The sequence below is a fragment of the Eptatretus burgeri genome, chromosome 8, assembly GCF_056783735.1.
Source record: "Eptatretus burgeri isolate ZD-2024b chromosome 8, Ebu_testis_v1, whole genome shotgun sequence".
In the NCBI taxonomy this organism is placed as follows: domain Eukaryota; kingdom Metazoa; phylum Chordata; class Myxini; order Myxiniformes; family Myxinidae; genus Eptatretus; species Eptatretus burgeri.
Window position 1 is genome coordinate 71,702,293 of NC_140968.1, and position 21,353 is coordinate 71,723,645.

Sequence of the window (21,353 nt, forward strand, 5' to 3'; positions counted from 1 at the left end):
GACGGTTCCGATTAATTATCGGGCGTATTTAGCCCACTACCAACCCTTTACGTGAAGTAAGATGGAGATTCAATTAAAGAAAAGACGAAGCGAAACGGGAAAAACAGTTCAACATAAGGCACATTTATTCCGCGGCACACGGAAAGCACACATATAAAATTACAACAATTATGCACCAAAAGCAATTGCAACAAAAGAAGCACAACAATGCAGATCTACTACCGACTACGCGAGCACACGACAACACTTACACAGTTTTACTTTACAGATGGCGCCGACAACACATATACTCAAAAGCAAAAGAAAAGGGCCACCCTCAAATACAAGGGGACAGACGGGCCTGTGGGCCGCGAGACCAGGTGGAGCCTACCCGTCTTGTGATGAGCCGCAAATGTGGCGGCGGTGCCCTGACTCCGCGCTCCTCCACGGGTTTCGTTGGCACTGCTTGGAATGGGGTGGGAACGGGGCCCCCTTTCCGCACTATCTCAGCGCGGGGGGGAAAAAGGGGGGAATTGTTGATGCTCTGGGGAAAGAGGATAGCTGGCTTGCTTGGGTCCCGCGACGAGCGACTCCACTGCGACCTTGACCGCGCTCCCAGCTTCCCCTCTCTGCAGCTCGCCGACAGACTCCGAACCCCGACAGACTGACTCTCCTCCAGACCCGTCTTGACTGCTGCTGCCACACTCTGCCGCTGCCACACTTCTCCAACTCGCCTTGACTCTTCTCCAATTCGCCTTGACTCTTCTCCAACTCGCCTTGACTCTTCTCCAACTCCCTTGACCGAAAAACTCTCTGCTGCTGCCACACTTCTCCAACTCACCCGAGCCCAAAACTCTCCCGCTGCCACACTTCTCCAACTCGCCCGAGCCCAAAACTGACTAAATTCGCCCCACGCTCGGCGCTTTATAGTACGGCAGGAGAACTCATATGCAAATTTCTGGATCAGAACGAGCTCGGGGGTGGAGCCACGCTCGCCCATTGGACGGAGAAAAAGGGGCGTGAATCTCCCCTGATCCTCGAATTTGCATATATCGATTCTACTCTGACGCGCCTGGAGGCGGGGCCAAATCGCCCCACGCTTGCTGATTGGACGGATCAGAAGTGGGCGTGTATCATTCCTGATCCGACTTCTCCTCGGAAAGGCCGCTTTTTGCACCCGCGGCTCGGCGCGCGTCCTGCACGAGGCCAGGACAGCCTGACGCTCGTGTTCACAAGTGGTGCGGGAATGGCCGCAGAAGGAGAGGCGAAGGTGGTGGAGGGTTTAAAGTGGTGGTCCATGGCCACGGTGACGCTTGGAATGGTGGTGATGCGATGTTTGCGGGAGCGAGTTGTGAAGGTAAAGGTCGTGGCTGTTGGCGTTGTTGTTGTTGTGAAGCGGAGTTGCGGTTGGTGGTTGTTGTGTGATGGCGGTTGAGACGTGGTTGGTTCAAAATAAAGATTGAACAGAAAAACGGCTATCTTAAAGGGTCGCAGCCTGAATGAATCACATTTATTCCCTCTAAACAACGGGTTTGGGGCTAACTACACATGTACTTACAGAGATATCTCACCTACAGGACCTGAATGGTGGTTTGCGAATTTCCTCAACCACAACACTATGGAGATTCGCACCAACCTTTGTACAGTTTATCATAAAATTAAATATGATTATTTTTCTTTCAACACAGAGTCAGCAATCTCACAAGGCATAATATAAATGTGTGAATCAACCGTCGCCATCGCCAAAACATTCAAAGGGTAACTGTTCTTTGTATCTATTTTTTAAACCGTAATTTTCCAATTATAAACTGCACCGTATACAAGTCACAGTCCCCAAGTACTGATATTTTTGAAAAACAAACTCGTGTACTATAAACCGCAGCTGTAAAAGACCTCCTGGTACTAATTTTTTGGTGATATACGACGATGGGGCCCGTTAAAACACTGCAACGATAAACAATGTATATTATTTTGTTAGCAAGGCATGTTTCATTGAGAAGACATATTTTCTTAGCAATGATTCCATTGTAGCATAGTGGTAGAAGAGAACCGGAATAAATTAACACCACCAGGCAAAGTATAAGCTGCACTTATGTGTTAACCACAATGGATAGTTTTGCCTACAAAATTCGTGAATAAACCATGGTTTATAATTGAAAAATTACAGTAATCCCAGGCACAGTATTATATCATACATTATTCAAGACCAATACTATGGAAGAGCCATGTGAACAGATAAACAGCTGCACGTACTTATGGAAAAGCTCCTTGTCCAGCGAGATCCCATCTGGTGACGTCTGCACCACCTTTCGAAGGGTGTCCATCGAGTCCTTGAGTCGAGGATCAGAGGTGCTCAAACCTGTTGCCTTCAGTGCCTGCAGAACCAAACAAGGACTCCTTGTTTGTTTTGTGTTTTTTCAAATCAATTTCTGCTTTTAAATCTTGACACCTGTAATGGCAGTCTCAATGAAAAATCGAAAAGCATAGAAGAAAGAGGACCCATCAGCAATACATTCCAATCTGAGATAGTTTGGTAAAACCAGAATCATTGTGCAAACAACATTCTAATTCGTAGTCCGACGCTTGGCAAGTTATATTTTTGAGAACTTCCCATCACAACCATGCAAGGCTCAAAATGATTGCAAAACCACCACATGGGGTGTTTAATAAAGTCCACTTAAATCTAATGACTTTGACCAGCTGTCGTTCCATTTTTTAATGGTAATCATGTCACAGTGGATGGTAATCTGATTGTATTTAAATGGAAAAGTGGAAGGACGATCAGGTCATGGAGAAGCCAGAGTTAGGGTGGCTCTCAAGACATTATAAATTGCGTCAACCCGATTGTGCCACCTGCGGAGACAATGCACCTGAAAAAGCTTACCCCATGTCACTCTGGCTTAACCGGGTTTAACCTCCCTCCAGAATTTCCAATGATTATAACGCACGTGATGACACACGCTAAGACCGCTGCCAATTGTTACTCACCTCACCCCACACCTTCCCTCCCAAAGAAGGTATGCAAGAGGTAGGTTCACATGAGAATTGATAATCGTAAACATTAATGCCGGTCATATTTATTTATTTGAGCAAAAACAACACATATTACCATTTTCAGTGAGAAAAAAATGCAATCGTTTCACTTACATTGATAAATTTTACTACAGGGATCGTATTTTGTCCTTCGGCAATAGTATCAAACAGTAGATCTTCAAGCCTCATATCAAGAGATGATGTCTCCCTGGAAATAGAATGATGGCATTTTTGCATGGAGATGGTGCTCACATTTAAAAAATATATATTTTTAAACACACATGGCATCAGGAGCATTCTAGAGTCCGATAAGAGATAAGTGTGAAATAATAATTACTTCTGTATCCATCTTGTCCACACCATGCATCCTCCCCTAACCCTCATTCTCGCTCACACCCGTTCTTCAAAACACCTGTTTTGTGTTTCCCTGCCCCTCTTGTCTCCTGCTCCCTTTGTTATACATTCTCTGTGTTAGCTCTTATACGAGCCTCAATATTGTATACAAAAATAATTGTCCAAGTCTCCCTCTAATTTGTCCTTCAACCCTGCTGTTGGTGTTTCCCCCCTCTCTCTACTATTCCTTTTGTTCTGTTGCATCCTGATCCATTCAATGTTCTTGCTCTTCCATGAACCTTGACCATGTACTATGTATACATATATATATATATATATATATATATATATATATATATATATATATATATATATATATATATATATATATATATATATATTAATGTCGTTCTCTGACCTGAGATGAATGCAGTGATGTCAATGCCACAATGTATTTTTGTCCTGTCTGTGGCTCCTGGAAGAGCTATCTCGCAGCATTAATTACAAAGATATAATTTCAGATCAAATAAAATATCTGTCTGTATGATATGAGTCACCAGGTTAAAGCCTTCGGGTTGGAAGTGACTCTTTGGTGTACTTGCGCAGGACTTTACGTCCATTGGAGATTGGTGGAGCACTCGTCACGCTCCACACATTTCAATATATATGTATGAAAAACGAAGACCCACCCCCATCTCTCACCTGTGAAAGGTCTTACCTAATCAATTAAGCCCAGGTGGAGAGGATTATATAAATAAATTGACTCCTCCCATGTCTTTCTAGCCAGAGAAGCTGCATAAAGCAACCAAGAAAGGCTACCAAGGTAAGCCCTTTGATGTTTCAAACCCTTCCCAGAGTTCCTCAACAGCTGTAAAGACATTCACAAATAGTATACACATGGGAATCCCAATGCGACACACCCCCCTCAGCTGCCAGACCGGTTTCATCGCCTGTTGGCGAATCATCAACAGCGCAGACAGAAATGCATACTAATGAGGCTACCAAGCATGTACCACATGTAAACGTCAAAAGCAGATAACATACACAACCAGTGTGACCACTCCTCATTTTCATAAATGCCAAGGTGAGCCAAGGAAAAAAGCCAAGAATTCAAAATGTTTCGGAAAAGCGATGATAATAGAAAAGCTATACGCCAAGAAAACCTATAGAAAACTAAGACGCCAAGGTGAACAATGAATTGCCAAGATATTGTGAAAAAGCCAAGGAGTGGTCACACTGTACACAACGGGTCAAAAGTTTTAGAACACCCCCATTTTTCCAGTTTTTATTGAAATTTAAGGAGTTCAAGTCCAGTGAATAACCTGAAATGGTACAAAGCCAAGTGGTAAACTGCGAGAGCTTGGTTTTTCAAACCCGGGGGCGTGACCCCAAGTGGGGTCGCCGAGCAAATTTCGTGGGATCACGGGCGTCCACTTGCAGCGATAAAAATTTGTCCATTTTCGATCGGTGTTCGCTTTTACGGGATGTAATATAAACGGTTCGTTCAAAGTATGGGAACCGGCGCAACATGACGCTTGGAAACTGAAGGGCGGTTCATTTTGGTGGGAAATTAGTGGTTTGATCCACGGCCTCTCAGACTCAGACTCTGACTATCATTAACGTCTATTCACGTCTCCACATACAACTCGAGACCTTATTTGTGATAGCAGCACCGGCCACCAGCAAATCTTGAGAACGTTCTTACCAGGATAAATTTCTGGACCTTGGATTTTACTACGTGGTGGATAAAAGTGGGGCACAGAGGCCTCAGTGTGTGATTTGTTTTGAAGTGCTTTCTCCGGAGTCTATGAAACAAAATAAGTTGCAGAGGCATTTGACAACAAAACATGCGCCTTATCAGGATAAGGAGAGAGCATTCTTTGAGAGGAAACTTCTTGCACTCAAGAATACGCGTCTTGACAGAGAGGGTACATGCCATCAGACCAATTCTTGGGCATTAGAGGCCTCGTATCGAGTGTCGCTCCATGTTGCCAAGACTAAAAAGCCTCACTCAATTGCGGAAGAACTCGTGCTGCCATGTGCAAAGGACATGGTATCTCTGATGGTTAGGGAGGAAGCAGCGAAGAAACTGGCAGTTATACCTCTCTCTGACAACACCATCCAATGCAGAATTGAAGATGAGTCTGTACGTAACGGCTCAGGTCGTACAGAAGATCAAGGAATCGCCGTGGCACACCATACAGTTGGATGAGTCCACTGATATTGCATCGTACGCGCAACTCATCGTCTGGGTCTGCTTCATCAAGGCTGATAACTTTGTCGATGAGCCTCTGCTCATCAAACCATTGGAGGGCACCACCAAAGGCGAGGACATTTTTGGGAAAGTAGAGCAGTTTTATTGTGACCATGATCTGGACTTCGGAAAGTTGCTCGGTTCTACAACGGATGGCGCGCCAGCAATGTTAGGAGTGCGTTCTGGATTCAAGGCTAAATTGCTTGAGGTGGCTCCTCAGACCTCCATGGTACACTGCATGATTCACCGAGAAGCGCTCGCCTCTCGTACTTTGCTAGAAACCTTGCAGAGCGTGCTCTCAGAAGTCGTAAAAATGGTGAATCACATCAAATCGAGCGCCCTCAACACTAGGTTATTCAGGCTATTCTGCCAGGAGATGGACGACGACCATAAGAATTTACTATTCTACACTCAAGTCAGATGGTTATCTCGAGGAAACCTTCTTATGCGCGTTTACGAGCTCAAAGATGAACTGAAGGAGTTCCTACGCACACAAGGGAAAACGCATGGGTAGCGTTGCTCGAGTCGGACTCTTGGCTGTCAGAACTGTGCTATCTCGTTGACATCTTTGAACATCTCAATGTCCTCAACCACTCCCTCCAAGGCAAAGACGCCAACCTCATGATTTTTCACCACAAAATGAGTGGATTTCTGGCAACTCTAAAATTACTGGCAGACAAAGCAGCTGTTAAGTGCTTCAGCCTTTTCCCACATCTGGTGGAGCATCTAACGACCTGCCAGTACGATTATACTGAGCTCGACAGTCTTTCTGTGGAGATAGCACGTCACCTTCAGTCGCTCGTTGAACAGTTCGAGCACTATTTCCCTGAGCTGGATGTGCAGTCCTTTTCTGTAGTTTGGGACCCTTTCACGGCTCCACTGGACTCAATTGCTGATGAAGATGATACAGCACAGGAAGAGCTTGTACAGCTCCAGCAGGATTCAGGAGCGCAGGCTCTTGCGCGGACGAATTTGTTGTCGACATTCTGGTGTAAAATGCTGCCGTCGTACCTGATCCTGTCACGGCGCGCCATTAAGGTTCTCATGCCATATCCTTCATCATACTTTCGTGAGCAGTCGTTCTCTACCATGGTGGTGATTAAAACAAAGTACAGAAATCGCCTTGAAATGGAGCATGATATGATCCTGGCATTGTGATCTACTTCTCCACGAATAGAGAAGTTGGTTTCTGAAAAACAGGCTCATCCTTCTCACTGATATATCGAAATGTCATTCGGACTAAACTTCTGAAACATTCAACTGTACTATTTGGATACTGTCGGCTATTCTCCATTTACTCGTCTATGAAAACATGACGATGGTGAATAAAGTAAACAGTAAATGTTCTTGTGTCATATGAAATCTTATCTTGTATATTATGAATTGGGTTTTGAATCTTTTCGGTCACGCAATGTAGAGAGGTTCTGAAATTGGGTCGCCACTAAAAAAGTTTGAAAACCACTGTGCTAGAGGTTAAAAAAAAAAGTTTCGGTTTCCAAAAACTGAAAAATAATGTAAATTTCAGTTGTTAAAAAGGCCTTTTTCAGGGAACAAGTAATGGGTTAGCAACTGCAGCTATTCTGCAGCAATGGAAGTAGATTAAGCCTTGAAAGTTGATGCAAACAATTCCTGCAGATGTCCCAACTTTTGTTGATTAGTTACAAACCCTCTGCCTGTATAAAAGCAGTGTTTGAACAGACTGTGTTGTTACACCCTCTGAAGCATTATTTGGACAATATTGTACTGCAGGAAGTAGTATATTGCTATCATAATGGTGAGAAAAAGACAATTAACAAAGGAAGACAGACAGACCATTATAACCCTTAAAAGTGTAGGTCTTTCCTTTGGAGAAATTGCAAAGAAGCCAAGGTGTCAGTGAGTACAGTTTCCTACACCATCAAAAGGCACTTGGAAACTGGAAGAAACTCTGACAGGAAGAGGTCTGGCAGACCCAAAGCCACAACACAATCAGAAGATAAGTTTCTGAGAGTCAACAGCTTGTGTGATAGGCGGCTCACAGGACAGCAGCTTCAAGCACAGCTTAACACTGGTCGAAGTAAGAAAGTCTCAGTTTCAACTGTGAAGAGAAGACTTCGAGCTGCAGGTTTGACAGGTCGAGTGGCAGTAAGGAAGCCATTGCTAAGATGGCAAAATAAGAAAAAAGAGGCTTGCCTGGGCCAGGAAGCACCGCTAGTGGACTACTGAAAACTGGAAGGAGGTCTGATGGACTGATGAATCAAAATTTGAAATCTTCGGTTCGTCACGCAGGGTTTTTTTACGCCGTCGAGTAGGCAAAAGGACGGTTCCTCAGTGTGTGACACCAACTGTCAAACATGGAGGAGGAAGCGTGATGATCTGGGGCTCTTTTGCTGGATCCAGAGTCGGCAACTTGCTCAGAGTGACTGGTACCCTGAACCAAAAGGGTTACCACAGCATTTTACAGCGCCATGTAATACTCTCTGGTCTACACCAAGCTGGTCAGAGGTTCATTCTACAGCAAGATAACGATCCAAAACATACCTCCAAGCTATGTCAGTACTACCTTAGAAGAAAAGAATGAGACGGGAGGCTTCAAATCAGGAAATAGCCAGCACAGTCTCCAGACTTAAACCCCATCGACCTGGTTTGGAATGAACTGGACAGAAGGGTGAAAGCAAAGCAACCTACAAGTGCAACACATTTGTGGGAACTTCTGCAACAGTGTTGGGAAGAACTTTCCAAACAATATTTGATTTTCATTGTCGAAAGAATGTCACGAGTTTGTTCGGCTGTTATATCTGCAAAAGGTGGCTACTTTGATGAATCAACAATTGAGTAAATTTTGTTCAACAAAACGATTACATGATTTCTTTTTTATCTGCAATTGTTTATTTGTTCTCTGCTTTAATGTCAGAGTACATTGAAACATTAAACCACTTAAATTTCAATTAAAAATGGAAAAATGGGCGTGTTCTAAAACTTTTGACTGGTAGTGTATGAATGAAAAATGAGGACCCACCCACATCTCTCACCTGTAAATGGAGGAAATAACAAATAATTGTGTTGATTTGTCTCAAGTCACAAAATGTCCTCAATATTTATTCAAAAAAGTAATGTTGCAATTTTCTCACAAAGTGTGTGACATGTACATGACCATTGTCTGGCGAAAACTGTTTTACAATAAGGAACTAGAGCGGAGTTGATGGTGCACCATCGCAGATCTCCATGCTTCCTACCAAAAGCAGAGATGAAAGATGGCAAAAAGTTCCACTGGAAATGAACCAATATCAAATTTTGAGTAAAAAATGTTTTTCCCCATTTTGACCCCTGTAGCCCCAAGTCGCAACCTCCAGGGGCAGGAACCGGAGGTCAAATCCCCCCAAAAATCATTACATATTTCATGCGTCCCCCAATGTTGACTACATATACAAAGTTGTTCGTTGTTCTTCTCCTGTTCCCTTTATAAGGGGTGAGGTCCGATGGCACCAAGCTTGTGCTCTGCCTTGACCACGATACTCATCCACCTCCCTCTGGCCTCAGCCAACTCTCTCCACTCTCCAACCACCTCTACCTTATAGACATCCCTCCTCACACAATCCTCCAATCTCAACCAGTCTACCTCTTTTCTTCCTAGCTTGCTCCCTCAATCTATCCACTCTCTTTGCCATTCTCCCTTCCCCCATCTGCACCAAGTGTCCAGTCCATCTCAGCCGGCATTTCACCAATCCTCCCGTAAAGCTCATCTGCACACTAATCTCCTCCCTCAGTTCATCTAACCTCCTATCCACCCTCCTCACTCCTGCATTCCTCTTGACTCAGTTGTTCTCGCAAACCTGCAGCCTCTGTCGTCATCTCTCTACCAGTGCCATCATCTCCAGGCCGTAAAGGTAGGCCAGCGTTACATACGACTTCAGAACCTTCCATTTCAATTTTCTTGGTATCTTTATGTCCGCCATTACTCCCTCCACCCTCCTCCTTGCGTTCGCACCCACCTGAATCCTCCTCCGCACCTCTGCCTCGGATTTACCATCCCCGGTCACTGTTCCTTCCAGACACTCAAACCTATTTCCTTGTCTGATCTTCTTCCCCACTAACCTGATATCCGTTCCACCAACCTGACTTCTGCTTCCAGCACTCCCATCCATCTCAGTGTCGCAATCACCATTTCTCTTGGGACGGTGTCATAGGCCTTCTCCAGGTTCACAAATCCCAATGCCATTACACTTTGCACCTCCAACCTATTCATCATCAGCTGTCTCAGGGTGAACATCCCATCCATCGTCCTCCTCCCCTTTCTAAACCCCTGCTACTCTTCTCCGATCTCCAACTCCACCCTCTTCCTTATCCTCCTGTCCAGAATATTTTCTAGCACCTTCATTACGTGACTTCGGAGCGTAATGCTCCTGTAATCCTTGTACTTTCCTGGATCTTGAACATCGCCCTTCCTCTTCCATATCGGCACAATTAACCCCCTCTTCCAATCCTCTAGAATTGAACCTTCACTCATACATATATTGAACATACATATACAAAGTTTCATTAAAAATGGTTTTAAATGTGCTCATAATTGTATTTTTGGTGTTTCACCTTTTGACCCCATCCCTGGGGTTGGGGCAAAAATGACACGGCTCTTGCACCTTCGTGCTATGTGGTGATCATAACTACCAAGTTTGGTGACTTTCTCCCCAACCATTTAGGAGATAGCATGACGGACAAACAGACAAACAGAGCCGATTCCAAACCCCTTCCCACGCCTCCCCCACCCCCCCGCCATCTTTTTCAAAAAATTGTGGGGACAAATAGAAAAGCAAACAGTTTGCGTGATACAAATTAACAATGGTCCAAATGTTCCTCAAAATTTCAAGAGCAAACAGCATGGATAATGCAAAATGTGACAACCAGCAGAGCATGTGATGCCAAAGCGAATCAAATATTCATAAACCCCAAGAGAGGTCCCCACAGACAGACATGACAAACAGACAGGACAGACAAAATGGATTACAATACCCCCTTGTCTTTTTCAAAAAGTGTGGGGATAATTAAAATCTGCCAAGTCACAGGGTAATGAACACTCTCAATTATTCTCAATTTGTTAAACTTGTTGGTGAGGACACTGGACTGAGATCCCAGAAGACAAATGTTAGTACAGGATACTGACGTACACTGTGTGGGTTCGACTCCGGTTGAAGAAACCAATATAATCATGAATTTAGTTTGAGAGCTCCAGGAACCCTGGTGAATTTAATGAGAACTGCCATGTTACAATTCAGGACCATCGCTAAGATTTTCAAAGCAGGAGGGGTCATTTCATGGGGATTGTGTTACAGAGTTGGTGTCACCCTCCTTAAAAGCAGAGGGAAGGACCCCTAAAACATTTTTGAGCTTATAGCCTGGAGAATTCTGGTGATAAAACAATGTCTGGTATTGTAACAAAAATGGAGTGAGAGAGTGTGTGAGTGTGTGTGTGTGTGTGTGAGTGTGTGTGAGTGTGAGTGTGTGTGTGTGTGTGTGAGTGTGTGTGTGTGTGAGTGAGAGAGTGAGAGAGTGTGTGTGTGAGTGTGTGTGAGAGAGAGTGTGTGTGTGAGTGTGCAAGTGTGTGTGAGAGAGAGTGTGTGTGTGAGTGTGTGAGTGTGTGTGAGAGAGTGAGAGAGTGTGTGTGTGTGTCTGTGTGTGTGTCTGTGTGTGTGTCTGTGTGTGTCCGGGCCATAACTTTTTTACCATTTGAGCTTTTGTCATCAAATTTTCAGCATTGCTGTATTATGAGAATATGGAGAAGCCAAATTAATAATTCTGTTAAAAGGTCAAAGGTCAGTGTCACATAAAATCGTCAATGTTCATTCAATTGACCTGAAATTCTAATTTAACATTTGAGCTTTCTCATCAAAGGTCAAAATCTGGAACATAGCAAACATCGCTTCATTATGAGACAATGGAGAAGACAAATTAATAATTTGGTCAAAAGGTGAAAGGTCAGCGTCACATAAAATCGTTACTTTTCATCCGATTGACCTGAAATTTAGAAAATTTGCATATTGTGATAATGAAACTGGTTCACCAATCAAACACTAGAAGCTGATTGTTTTGTTAGATCAAAAGGTCAAAGGTCAAGGTTGCATAAAAGTCAATTTTCATCTGATTGACTTGGAATTTGAACAGAGTTTGCATATCGGGACACTGAATTGGTTCACCAATAAAATGCTCAAAGGCTTTGCATTTTCAGATGTTTTCTAGTTTATTTATTTATTTGATTAAAACTGCTTTCTCCTTTCTCTTAACTATCCTCACCACGAACAACAGGTTACCGAGTCAAAAGGAACATGCATTTCTGTTGAATCAGGCCAATCAATGGTGTGCTCACGAAGGCAACCAATGGGCGTGTCAAGGATCGTATGAGAGCTAACACACAGAACGTACAACAAGGGGAGCAGGAGATAAAGGGGCAGGAGAGAGAAGGAAAAAACAGTGAGGAACAAAGACATGAGGAGATCTGTGGTAGGGAAAGGGATGGGGTGGGGTACACAGGGTAAACAAGATGGACACTACAAGGACTTTCAGGTCCTTACACGACATGGACTTTCAGGAAGGAAAGCAGGGAATTTGAAGGAGGTAGGTTTGGGGTGGATTAGCGGGGGTAGAAAAGATCATGGTTTTGGATGGGGGCAGATAAGAGATGGTGGTGAACAGCTGTTTTGAAGACCTGGAGGGAAGAGTGGGATTGAAGAGAGTGTGGGAGTTTGTTCCAAAGGTGGGGGAAAAAGAGGAATGTAAGAGTGAAGGTGAGCAGTGATTCTTGATTTTGGTAGTTTTACCAGAAGGGGGTTTCTGGCGGACCTTGAGCGCCCTGTGGAAATATGGGCAGGACAGATTGCAGACAGAGTGGGGGGGGGGTGGGGGGAGGTCGGAGAGGAGATGGTAGAAGACAGAAAGACCACTGACCTGCCTGCAGTGAGAGAGTGAGAGAACCAAAGGCTCAGCCTCATCACAGGAGATACCAATGATCCTAAAAAATAAACTTTCATTAAAGGTTGAATTTCATGAAATTATTTCATTAAATTTCATTAAATTCATTAAAGGTGATATTTCATTTTAAAAAAAAAACTGTGGGATGTCAAACGCAGTTGCTTTCTGTCTGCGAGAGTGACGTGTCGCTTACAACTCAATGTTTGCTTTCCAGAATTTGCAATGACTGTCACAAGCAAAAATATCCCATGTTTGCTTCCATTCAAAGTATGAAAAAAGACGTCCCTACACATGACGTCATCACGCAGCGATGTCTGCACCAGCAAGAATGCACTAATAATTGGAGCCATTTTTTATAACGCCCTAAAACTCATGGAAAAATGATATGATGGAGGATAGAGGATAGAAAGTTTATTTGCTGATTACTATGAGAGGAAGAAGAAGAGGAGAAAAATTAAAAGAAGAAGAAGAAGAAGGAGAAGGAGGAGAAGGAGGAGAAGGAGAAGGAGGAGAAGGAGAAGGAGGAGAAGGAGAAGGAGGAGAAGGAGAAGAAGAAGAAGAGTATGGAAAATCATGCAAACATGGCAGTTTTGTGCGAGGTGTCTCACTATCACCTAATCTAATATATAAAGACTAGCATATACCCGTGCTCCGCACGGAGTTGAATGGGTGGCAAAAGGTGGATGAAGCATAATAGTTGATGTTATGGGAAGCTGGGGAGGGTGTAATTCGGGATGTGATGCACTATGGTTACCTTTCCTTAGTTTTCTAAAGGACCTCCCTGTAGATGACATTTTGGGTGAGTGTCTTGTTGCTGAATAGTCCTTGTGAGGAATTATTGTCCACTTTGATAGATATAGGAGTAACCTCTTGCACGTGAAAATGCAACATATAGTTGGCCATAGGAGAACACAGGGGCTGGGAGGTATATTCCGAGTTTGTCAAATGTTTGGCCCTGGGATTTGTTTATGGTCATCGAGTATGCGAGTCTGACTAGAAATTGCATCCTCTGCAGTGTGGCTGGAAGGTTGGCATCTGATGGGGCAAGTTTAACATGATATAGGCCTAGCCCAAGACTGAACAGGAGCAGTGGAGGGTGACCGAGAATCAGAATGCAAATTCCAATGAACGGCACTTTTTGGCGCACATACGACGATTGAACACCGCTGGACACTTTAATTTGAAGATCACACACGCAAGACACAACACAGGTAATGATGGCAGTTAAGAAACGTCAAATTACGCGCAGACGTTAACAGAAATAATATTAATAAAAAAAATCTTTACTTTAAATACAATGTTTCTTGTTACATTTTTTGTGTCAAATTCACCTTCTGAGGTAGTCAACATGTGCAGAAGAGGGTTTTACATTGCAGACGCTGTTTTCTAGGAGTGGCATTATGCCTCTCAGCGGTGACGGTCTGTCGACGATAAATATAATGACGTCAGCGAATGACCGATGATGTCATGACGGCATTATGCCTCTCAGCGGTGACGTCACACGTCGCCATGCAAACGAGTGTAAAAATTAGAAAATCGCCAAAAATTCCCAAACCTCTCCGTTTGGCACGATCTTACACAGCCCATGCTGTTCATTAGACCACAGAGCACCCGCATGCCGAAAGTGGTGACAATCCATTCGGCAGTTTTGGAGGGGATACGTCAAATTACACGCAGACATTAACAGAAATAATATATAGATGAGTTTGTGTCTGTGGGTGGATGTGTGGGTCTGAACAAGGTAAGTTTTCATCACAACAAAATTACTCACGATTAATATTTAGTCTTTAATTTTAAAAAAATGTCCTTTTGTCGGTGTTTTGTATGTACTGTATGCTGTTGAGATGTCCAGTGATGGATGTGTTGTTACCAAGCACCTAGTTTGCGCTTGCCAAGCCAGCCGTTCCTCATTAACGGTTTCTAATGGAGCGCTTGCTTGAGTGTTTAAGCCACTTAGTAAGCACTCTAAAAGAAACTTGGTAACTGAACACACTCCAGATTCATGACATGGCGATGAGGATAAACATCTATCGCATCATCATTTCAGCCATATCTATGAATTCGTCCCTCATGGGGTGGGGAGGGAGGAGGCAGGGGACGCCGACGTTGCCCGGCAACGCCGGAAACCCCTGCTAGTGTTGTATAAAGATGGACACTCAAGAGTTGTGCAATGGAATGATGTTTCTTCGCTCAACTTCAATCATGTGACACCGGATCATTTTGAGCTTGAGTGTTTTTTTAACTCGAAGAAACAGAGACAAACAGTTCATCCACTAGGGAATACAAACTCTGGTAATGTTACCAAAAACTACAGGAGTGTCCACAGGTTCCATTGTGGGTGTGTGGCATACCTAACCCAACCACAACCTACAAGATAAGAGAAAACAAGACAAGATAATATTTGTTTTATTTTAGGAGGAATGCTATGATTGTTGCTGTTTTAGTCTCCTGAGTATTTTCTCGATGCCTATATTTATAATGTTCTCACCATTAAGGGAGCTCTTAGAGAGGGCAAACCCAAGATAAACTAACATTTTTTCCAGTCAAGGTTTTCTCAATGGATTCATCATCCTGAACCCATACCATTTGATATTAGCTTTGGGGCCACCCAGAATTTTGCACAAATTCAAGATGGCGGCGAAAATCCAAAATTGCCGCCAAAATTACCTTGAGGAGATTTATACTATCTCGTAGTGTTTCCTGTCAAGGTTTTTTCAGTGGTTCTGTCATCCTGAACATATATCCTTTGAGATTAGTTTGGGAGCCACCCAGGATTTGGAATAAAATCCAAGATGGCGGCCAAAAATCAAAATGGCTGCCAAAATTAAATTAATTAGGTTTATACTGTGATATCGTTTTTCCTGTCAAAATTTTCTCAGCAGTTCCGGCATACTGGACCTATAGCCTTTAAAATTAGCTCGAGGGCCACCCAGGATTTCACCTCAAATCCAAGATAGCCACCAAAATCATCTTAATTATAATCAAATTACCTCCGGTTTTCCTGTCAAAGTTTTCTCAGTTACTCTAGTAGCTCATGGTGGTTTTGTATGCACTTGAATGTCCAGAGCTAAACTCTTCAAAAATCATCTAATTGAAGGTCATTGAACAATTTTTGGTTGGTAACACATTTGCCACTGACGGCGAAATAGGTGAAATGGCCACGCCCCTTTTTAAGCGAAGTACTACCACCCGCCATTACTGTATCTCCAGAACCGTTGGACCTAGAAGGTTGTGTCAGGTCAGGTCAGGTATGGGAGCATGTGCCAGAACAGCACGTCGCTGCGTCCACTTTCCGCCGGTACTCCAGGGGCCTCCGTCTGGCCATCCCCCAGGCAGAGGCCATCCCCCAGGTTGTGTGGTCACTCAAAATGTTTGGAATGGCCACATTAAGGGGGGTCAGTAACACATTTCCATGTCCAAAAGTCAATGGTTTTTAAGATATTTGCCAAAAACTGATTTCAACATGTTACGGACTTCAATAATTCATAATTGTTTCTTCTTCTTTTGTTCAATTACTTGACTCCTGAAGATTCTAGGTGGGCAATAATCTGCATTAAAAAGATTACAATTAACCATATTATTTCTTTGTTGTAGGAGGCGCTAGGTGTTCAAGTGTTAAAGAGTTCTCTGATGGCAAGTAATTCTACCTTGGATCCCTGCTTGCTGTTACTATAACATGGTATGATTTTATTATAGTTGAATTATGCACATTAAAATCATCTGAACAAAGTTTTTGAATAATAACTGCGTCATCTACAATTAATTATGCAAAAAAATATTTTTTTACAGGAAATTTTAGTGGTTTCAAGGTCAGCAGCCGAAGGGGTTTTTGATGGGACTTCATGCGTTATATGCAACACTGCTTCAGGAAAAACGTTAACAGGTAAATTTCAGATGTAATAGCTTCAGAACCCTATTTGGCAAACTGATGAACAATACTTCCCTTACCTCACAATGTCTATGGATGAAAAAGTGTGTACTTATATGTGTGTATACAACGCCATGCTTGTAAAAATTAAATCTTTGGTACCTTTGGAACACAGGTAGATGGACCTTATTATTCAGCATCAAAAATCCATTCAGCACTGGGATCAGACTTCACAACATCTCTACTGGAGCTGATATACCCCAGGAGGTTGTTGACAGATTACTTGAATGCCTGGAAACTGGTGAGAAGAGTTATCAAGAGTTTGTTGAGACCAGATTTCGGAATAAGGAGAAACACCTACATGACACAATACCTACTAACCGCAAGACTGTTTTTGTGAAACATGCTTCTACACCATCCACAGCGAAGAAATCAATGGCAAAAAAAGATGCTGCAGAAATGATTAGGTACATTGATTATGCCAGAGAAAGAGGGTACAGCATGCTTGAGCTCCTGAAGTATGAATTGACCAGCACATCCCAGTTCCTCACCACTGAATGTAAAGATGGCATCAGAGTGAAGAAGCCTGATAAAGCTTCCTTATCGAGAGAACTAGTCAATCAACTTCCAGAGGAGAAAAGGAATGTCAAATGTGATGCTCAGATGACAATAGTGGACTTCATGGCACTTGTGCGAAAACTACCAATGAAAAAGATTGGCCTTGACACATTTGGGCAATTGGCTGAGAGTCTTTCCAACAGCATCCTTGATAAAGGTTCTGAGTCCACAAGAATAGACATTATTTTTGATGTTCATAAAAAATCATCAATCAAGCAAATGGAACGTGCACAGAGAAGTTCTTCTGAAGAAATCACTATCACCATTAGGTCTGACAATCAGAAACTCCCTGTCGATCTTGATATGTTTTGGAGCTCAATGTTGAACAAAGTAAGGTTGCAGGAGTATGTCTTCAAGTGGATGCTGCAGAATGTTGTGTCAGAAAAGGAAATTATCTTTGGAGGAGTATATGGGGGTGAGTGTAGGAAACTGTTAGCTGGCACTGAAACACAGATCGCAGAGCTCTCAAGCAACCAAGAAGAAGCAGATGACAGAATCATGTTCCATATTAATGATGGTGTTGTGAAACACGTGGTTCAATCAGTCTTGGTTGACTCACCTGACACAGATATCTTTGTCAACCTCATCTTCCACTTCAAGAAAACCTGGCAACAACAAAAGCTGTTTGTAAAGCTTGGTAACCAGAGAAACAAGAAAACTGTACCAGTCCACCTGTTAGTTGATCAACTGGACAACAATTTGGTATTGTGTCTCCCAGCCATTCATGCACTTAGCGGGTGTGACAGTACCAGCAAGGTGGGTCTAAAACTGTCTGGCATGAAAGCATCCATGGATCTCTCCCTACTGGAAGGGTTTGGTGTGGAGGAACTGTCACCACAGATGATAAGTAATGCTGAAAAATTCCTTGTGTCTAGATTAAAGAAGACCGACTGTTCCACATTCGATGAGTATCGTTGGGAGCAGTACCACAACTCCAAGAACCAGCTCGATTTCAACCAGCTTTTGTGCTGTTCTTCAACGCTACGAGAACACATAAAGCGAGAATATCTGCAGTGTAAGATGTGGTTACAAGCTCCAAATCCTGCAGTCACCAAACCAGATCCATGCCAGTATGGTTATAAAGCAACAGATGGTGGAATTACACCTGTGATACCACCAGAACAGTGCAGGCCCGATGACCTGCCCTTTCCATGCAAATGTCCAACATCATGTATGAGTACCAAGACGTACACTTGCAGAGGAATGAACATAAAATGTGTGGTGTTTTGTGGCTGTAGTAAAGGCAAAAAGTGTAGAAATCCACATAATTAAACTCTAAAATATGGACAATGTGCAAAATTACAACAGGTAATATAATAAAGGGTCAGAACTGTAGTGCGTACCATGCTGAAATCAGTTTTGGCAAATATCTTAAAAACCATTGACTTTTGGACATGGAAATGTATTACAGACCCCCCATAATGTGGACATTCCGAACATTTTTAGTGGTCACACAACCTTCTAAGTCCAACGGTTCTGGAGATACAGTTATGGCGGGTGGTAGTACTTCGCTTAAAAAGGGGCGTGGCCATTTCACCTATTTTGCCGTCAGTGGCAAATGTGTTACCAACCAAAAATTGTTCAATGACCTTCAATTAGATGATTTTTGAAGAGTTTAGCTCTGGACATACAAGTGCATACAAAATCACCATGAGCTACTCTAGTAAGTGGTTCCACCATTCCAAACCTATGTCCTTTGTTATTAGCTTGGAGGGCACCCAGGATTTGGCCTCAAATGCAAGATGGCCACAAAAGATGGCCTTTTTCTCACATACTCTTCACTTCCAGCATACATGTAGGTTCTCAAGAAGGTCTTAGCATCGGCGATGTCTTCAACTGAAGTGCGCGATGTGCCAAGTTGCGAGAGGAGTTGGAACTTTTCCAGTTTCTTCGTCTTCTTCAGTGGTTTAACTTTACCAACACCAAATGGAAAAGAGGTTGTATCACACCCTGTAATGCTGTGATAGGCAGGAAGTGATTGACACATTTCGTCACCAAATCGGTCAGAGTGTTGACGCTAACATACCTCTCATGGTCAATCTTTATCATCCAGTCTTGTAATGGTTTAATGACAGAATAAGCATAGGTCAGGAGAACAAAGACATCTGTATCTGTCGCCCTGACAATTACAGGATCTGTTGACTTGGATGCAAGGAGGATGAGTCTGGTGACAGCTTCGTGGTGGTTGCAGGAGGCAAGCATCTCGATTTTGAGTTGCATTATTAACTATAGGGGAAGCACTCGGTAGAGTGCAAAACCTCCGCCGCCAATACTGCTAGGTCACTCAAGTGAACCTGATATCCTATTCATTCAATTTGACGTCAACAGTGCTCACAGAGTTATAGTTTGCAACTTTCCCTTTTACTTTTAACTTTTACATACTCAATTCATTCGTCATAACTAGATACCTTGAGACAGAAATTGATTTTATGTGGGTATATCCACCTGAAGTTCCAAAATCAGCCACAATTATAATTTTGGCATACTTTTTTGTTGGAAATCACTTATAACATGTAGAAATGCAAAAAAAAAAAATCTACATTTTGTGGAAAAAAAAGTTGCAAATTTTTTTTTTCCTCTCTAACAATTTTTTTTTTTGGGGGGGGGGGGTTGGACATCACTTAAAACATGTAGAAATGCAAAAAAAAAAATTCAAATATTTTTTCAAAATGCCCACCATAGCGGCCATATTGGATTTTGGACCAAGTCCACAATCTTATGGCATGATCCTTGGACCATACCTAATCCCCCCACCAAGTTTCGTCGAAATCCGTCCAGGAGTTTTTCCGTAATACTGTTCACAAACAAACAAACAAACAAACAGAAAGGGGTGAAAACAGTAACCTCCGATCTTCAATGGCGGAGGTTGACCAGATATTATCTTCCTCTGTCACAGTTTGTGGAACTTTCAGCTTGGATCTCACAGCATTGGTCTTGTAGTAATTGACTTGAAATCTAATCAGTTCAGTCTTATTTTCTGAGTTTTGCAGAAACAAGTCCCAATCTTTCCCTTTTGGCATATCCAGTTCAGAGCTTGTGATGTGAGTTCTTCTTCCAGGTGTGCCATGGCGACGTTGAGTGAGTTCCTTCATTGTGGCTGTACTGTATGAATCAAATATGATTCCCTGTTGCTGCGGTTTGGAGTCACTTGCTGGCAAGCAAAATTTCAACAGGGCTGCTGCATATTTTCCCCAAGTTTGCTGAGCAGGAATAGATTTCACAGCAGCCATTCCATCTATAAGTCAATTTCCTTCATGTGGAGGGTTCTCACAGACTGATTCAGACTCTTCTATGAGGTAGTTCCTCAATGCTGCTTTTGAACCTTGTCTCAAATCTCTCTCTGGTGTGGCTCGAGCTAGTGGGACAGTCGTCAAGGGATATGAATGTGCCTCTTCTGGAGATGTTGCTTTGCCTACCAGTTAACCGAAGGCCTGTCTGTCTTCTTTCAGGATATCAACAACTTTTGGGTCTTTCTTGGCCTTCTCCATCCTGGTTTTGATCTTGAGCTTGGTAATCTTGTCAAATAAATTGACTTGTTCTTCCCCACTGGCTTTGAGTCTGAAGTCAACAAATTCTTTATATTTCTGTTCTCCAGCTTCTGCGGATGACATCAATCCTCTTACAACATCACAATCGATCTCCACAACAGTCTTCATATGACGAGCGGGACCATTCAGGAATGGGTCGAAGTATTTGTCAAGCTGAAGTACGAGATTCTGAACCATATTTTCATGGTGTATTCAGGCCGCAATTGTGGTCTCCTTGTGGGCTGAGGAGGTGATGATATTTAGCCTTTCCTTCAGTGTTGCTCTGATCTTAGCCATGATATGACTGGTCTTAACGAATGTGTCTGTTGTGCTCTCATTGGTACTGTATCCGCCTTGCATTGGACCACCTCTGACCTTCGCTTCTCGGTTGATTGTGGTCTCAGTTATCAAATCCCCATGGATTATAGAGAAGGGCTCACAAGACAATGGCACACCATGCGGAAATTTCTCCCTCCCCCAGGTCCCATAATTATTGCACAGCCCCTAAACCCTGCTATCTGAGAATGGAATATTCTGGGGGAGAAATAAGACGAAATATCAATTTTGAGGTAATTTTGGCAGCCATTTTAGTTTTCCGTGGCCCATCTTGCATTTGAGGCCAAATCCTGGGTGCCCTCCAAGCTAATAACAAAGGACATAGGTTTGGAATGGCGGAACTACTGAGAAAACTTTGACAGGAAAACCCAAGAGGTAGTTTGAATATAATCTATATATTAATACTGAAGGACCAAATTTGTGCTCCTCCTTGCGGTCGCGTCACATTTTTCTCGGTACTGTGACC

General features: G+C 43.0%; 2 protein-coding genes across 5 annotated transcripts in view; one reads left to right on the forward strand and one right to left on the reverse strand.

Annotated features, from left to right (window-relative positions):
* Positions 1 to 21,353, reverse strand: part of LOC147022017 (glutaminase kidney isoform, mitochondrial-like) — a 70,919-nt gene that overhangs the window by 47,975 nt on the left and 1,591 nt on the right. For all 4 annotated transcript variants that reach the window (XR_015061044.1, XR_015061045.1, XM_085892568.1 and 1 more), the window contains exons 2-3: positions 3,127 to 3,220; positions 2,233 to 2,354 (exon numbers count right to left, since the gene is read on the reverse strand). Coding sequence is in view for 2 of the 4 variants with exons in the window: in XM_085892568.1 (XP_085748694.1) it covers positions 2,233 to 2,354; positions 3,127 to 3,220 (216 nt within the window). In the remaining 2 variants the exon portion in view is untranslated. The remainder of the gene's footprint in view (positions 1 to 2,232; positions 2,355 to 3,126; positions 3,221 to 21,353) is intronic.
* Positions 16,115 to 18,296, forward strand: LOC147022018 (uncharacterized). The gene is made up of 2 exons (XM_085893527.1): positions 16,115 to 16,217; positions 16,328 to 18,296. The coding sequence occupies exon 2, from the start codon at positions 16,842 to 16,844 to the stop codon at positions 18,294 to 18,296; it is 1,455 nt and encodes a 484-aa protein (XP_085749653.1). The 5' UTR covers positions 16,115 to 16,217; positions 16,328 to 16,841.

Excerpts from the sequence above, each read along its gene's own strand:
- LOC147022018 (XM_085893527.1), top strand. The coding sequence starts at position 16,842 with ATGGCAAAAAAAGATGCTGCAGAAATGATTAGGTACATTGATTATGCC.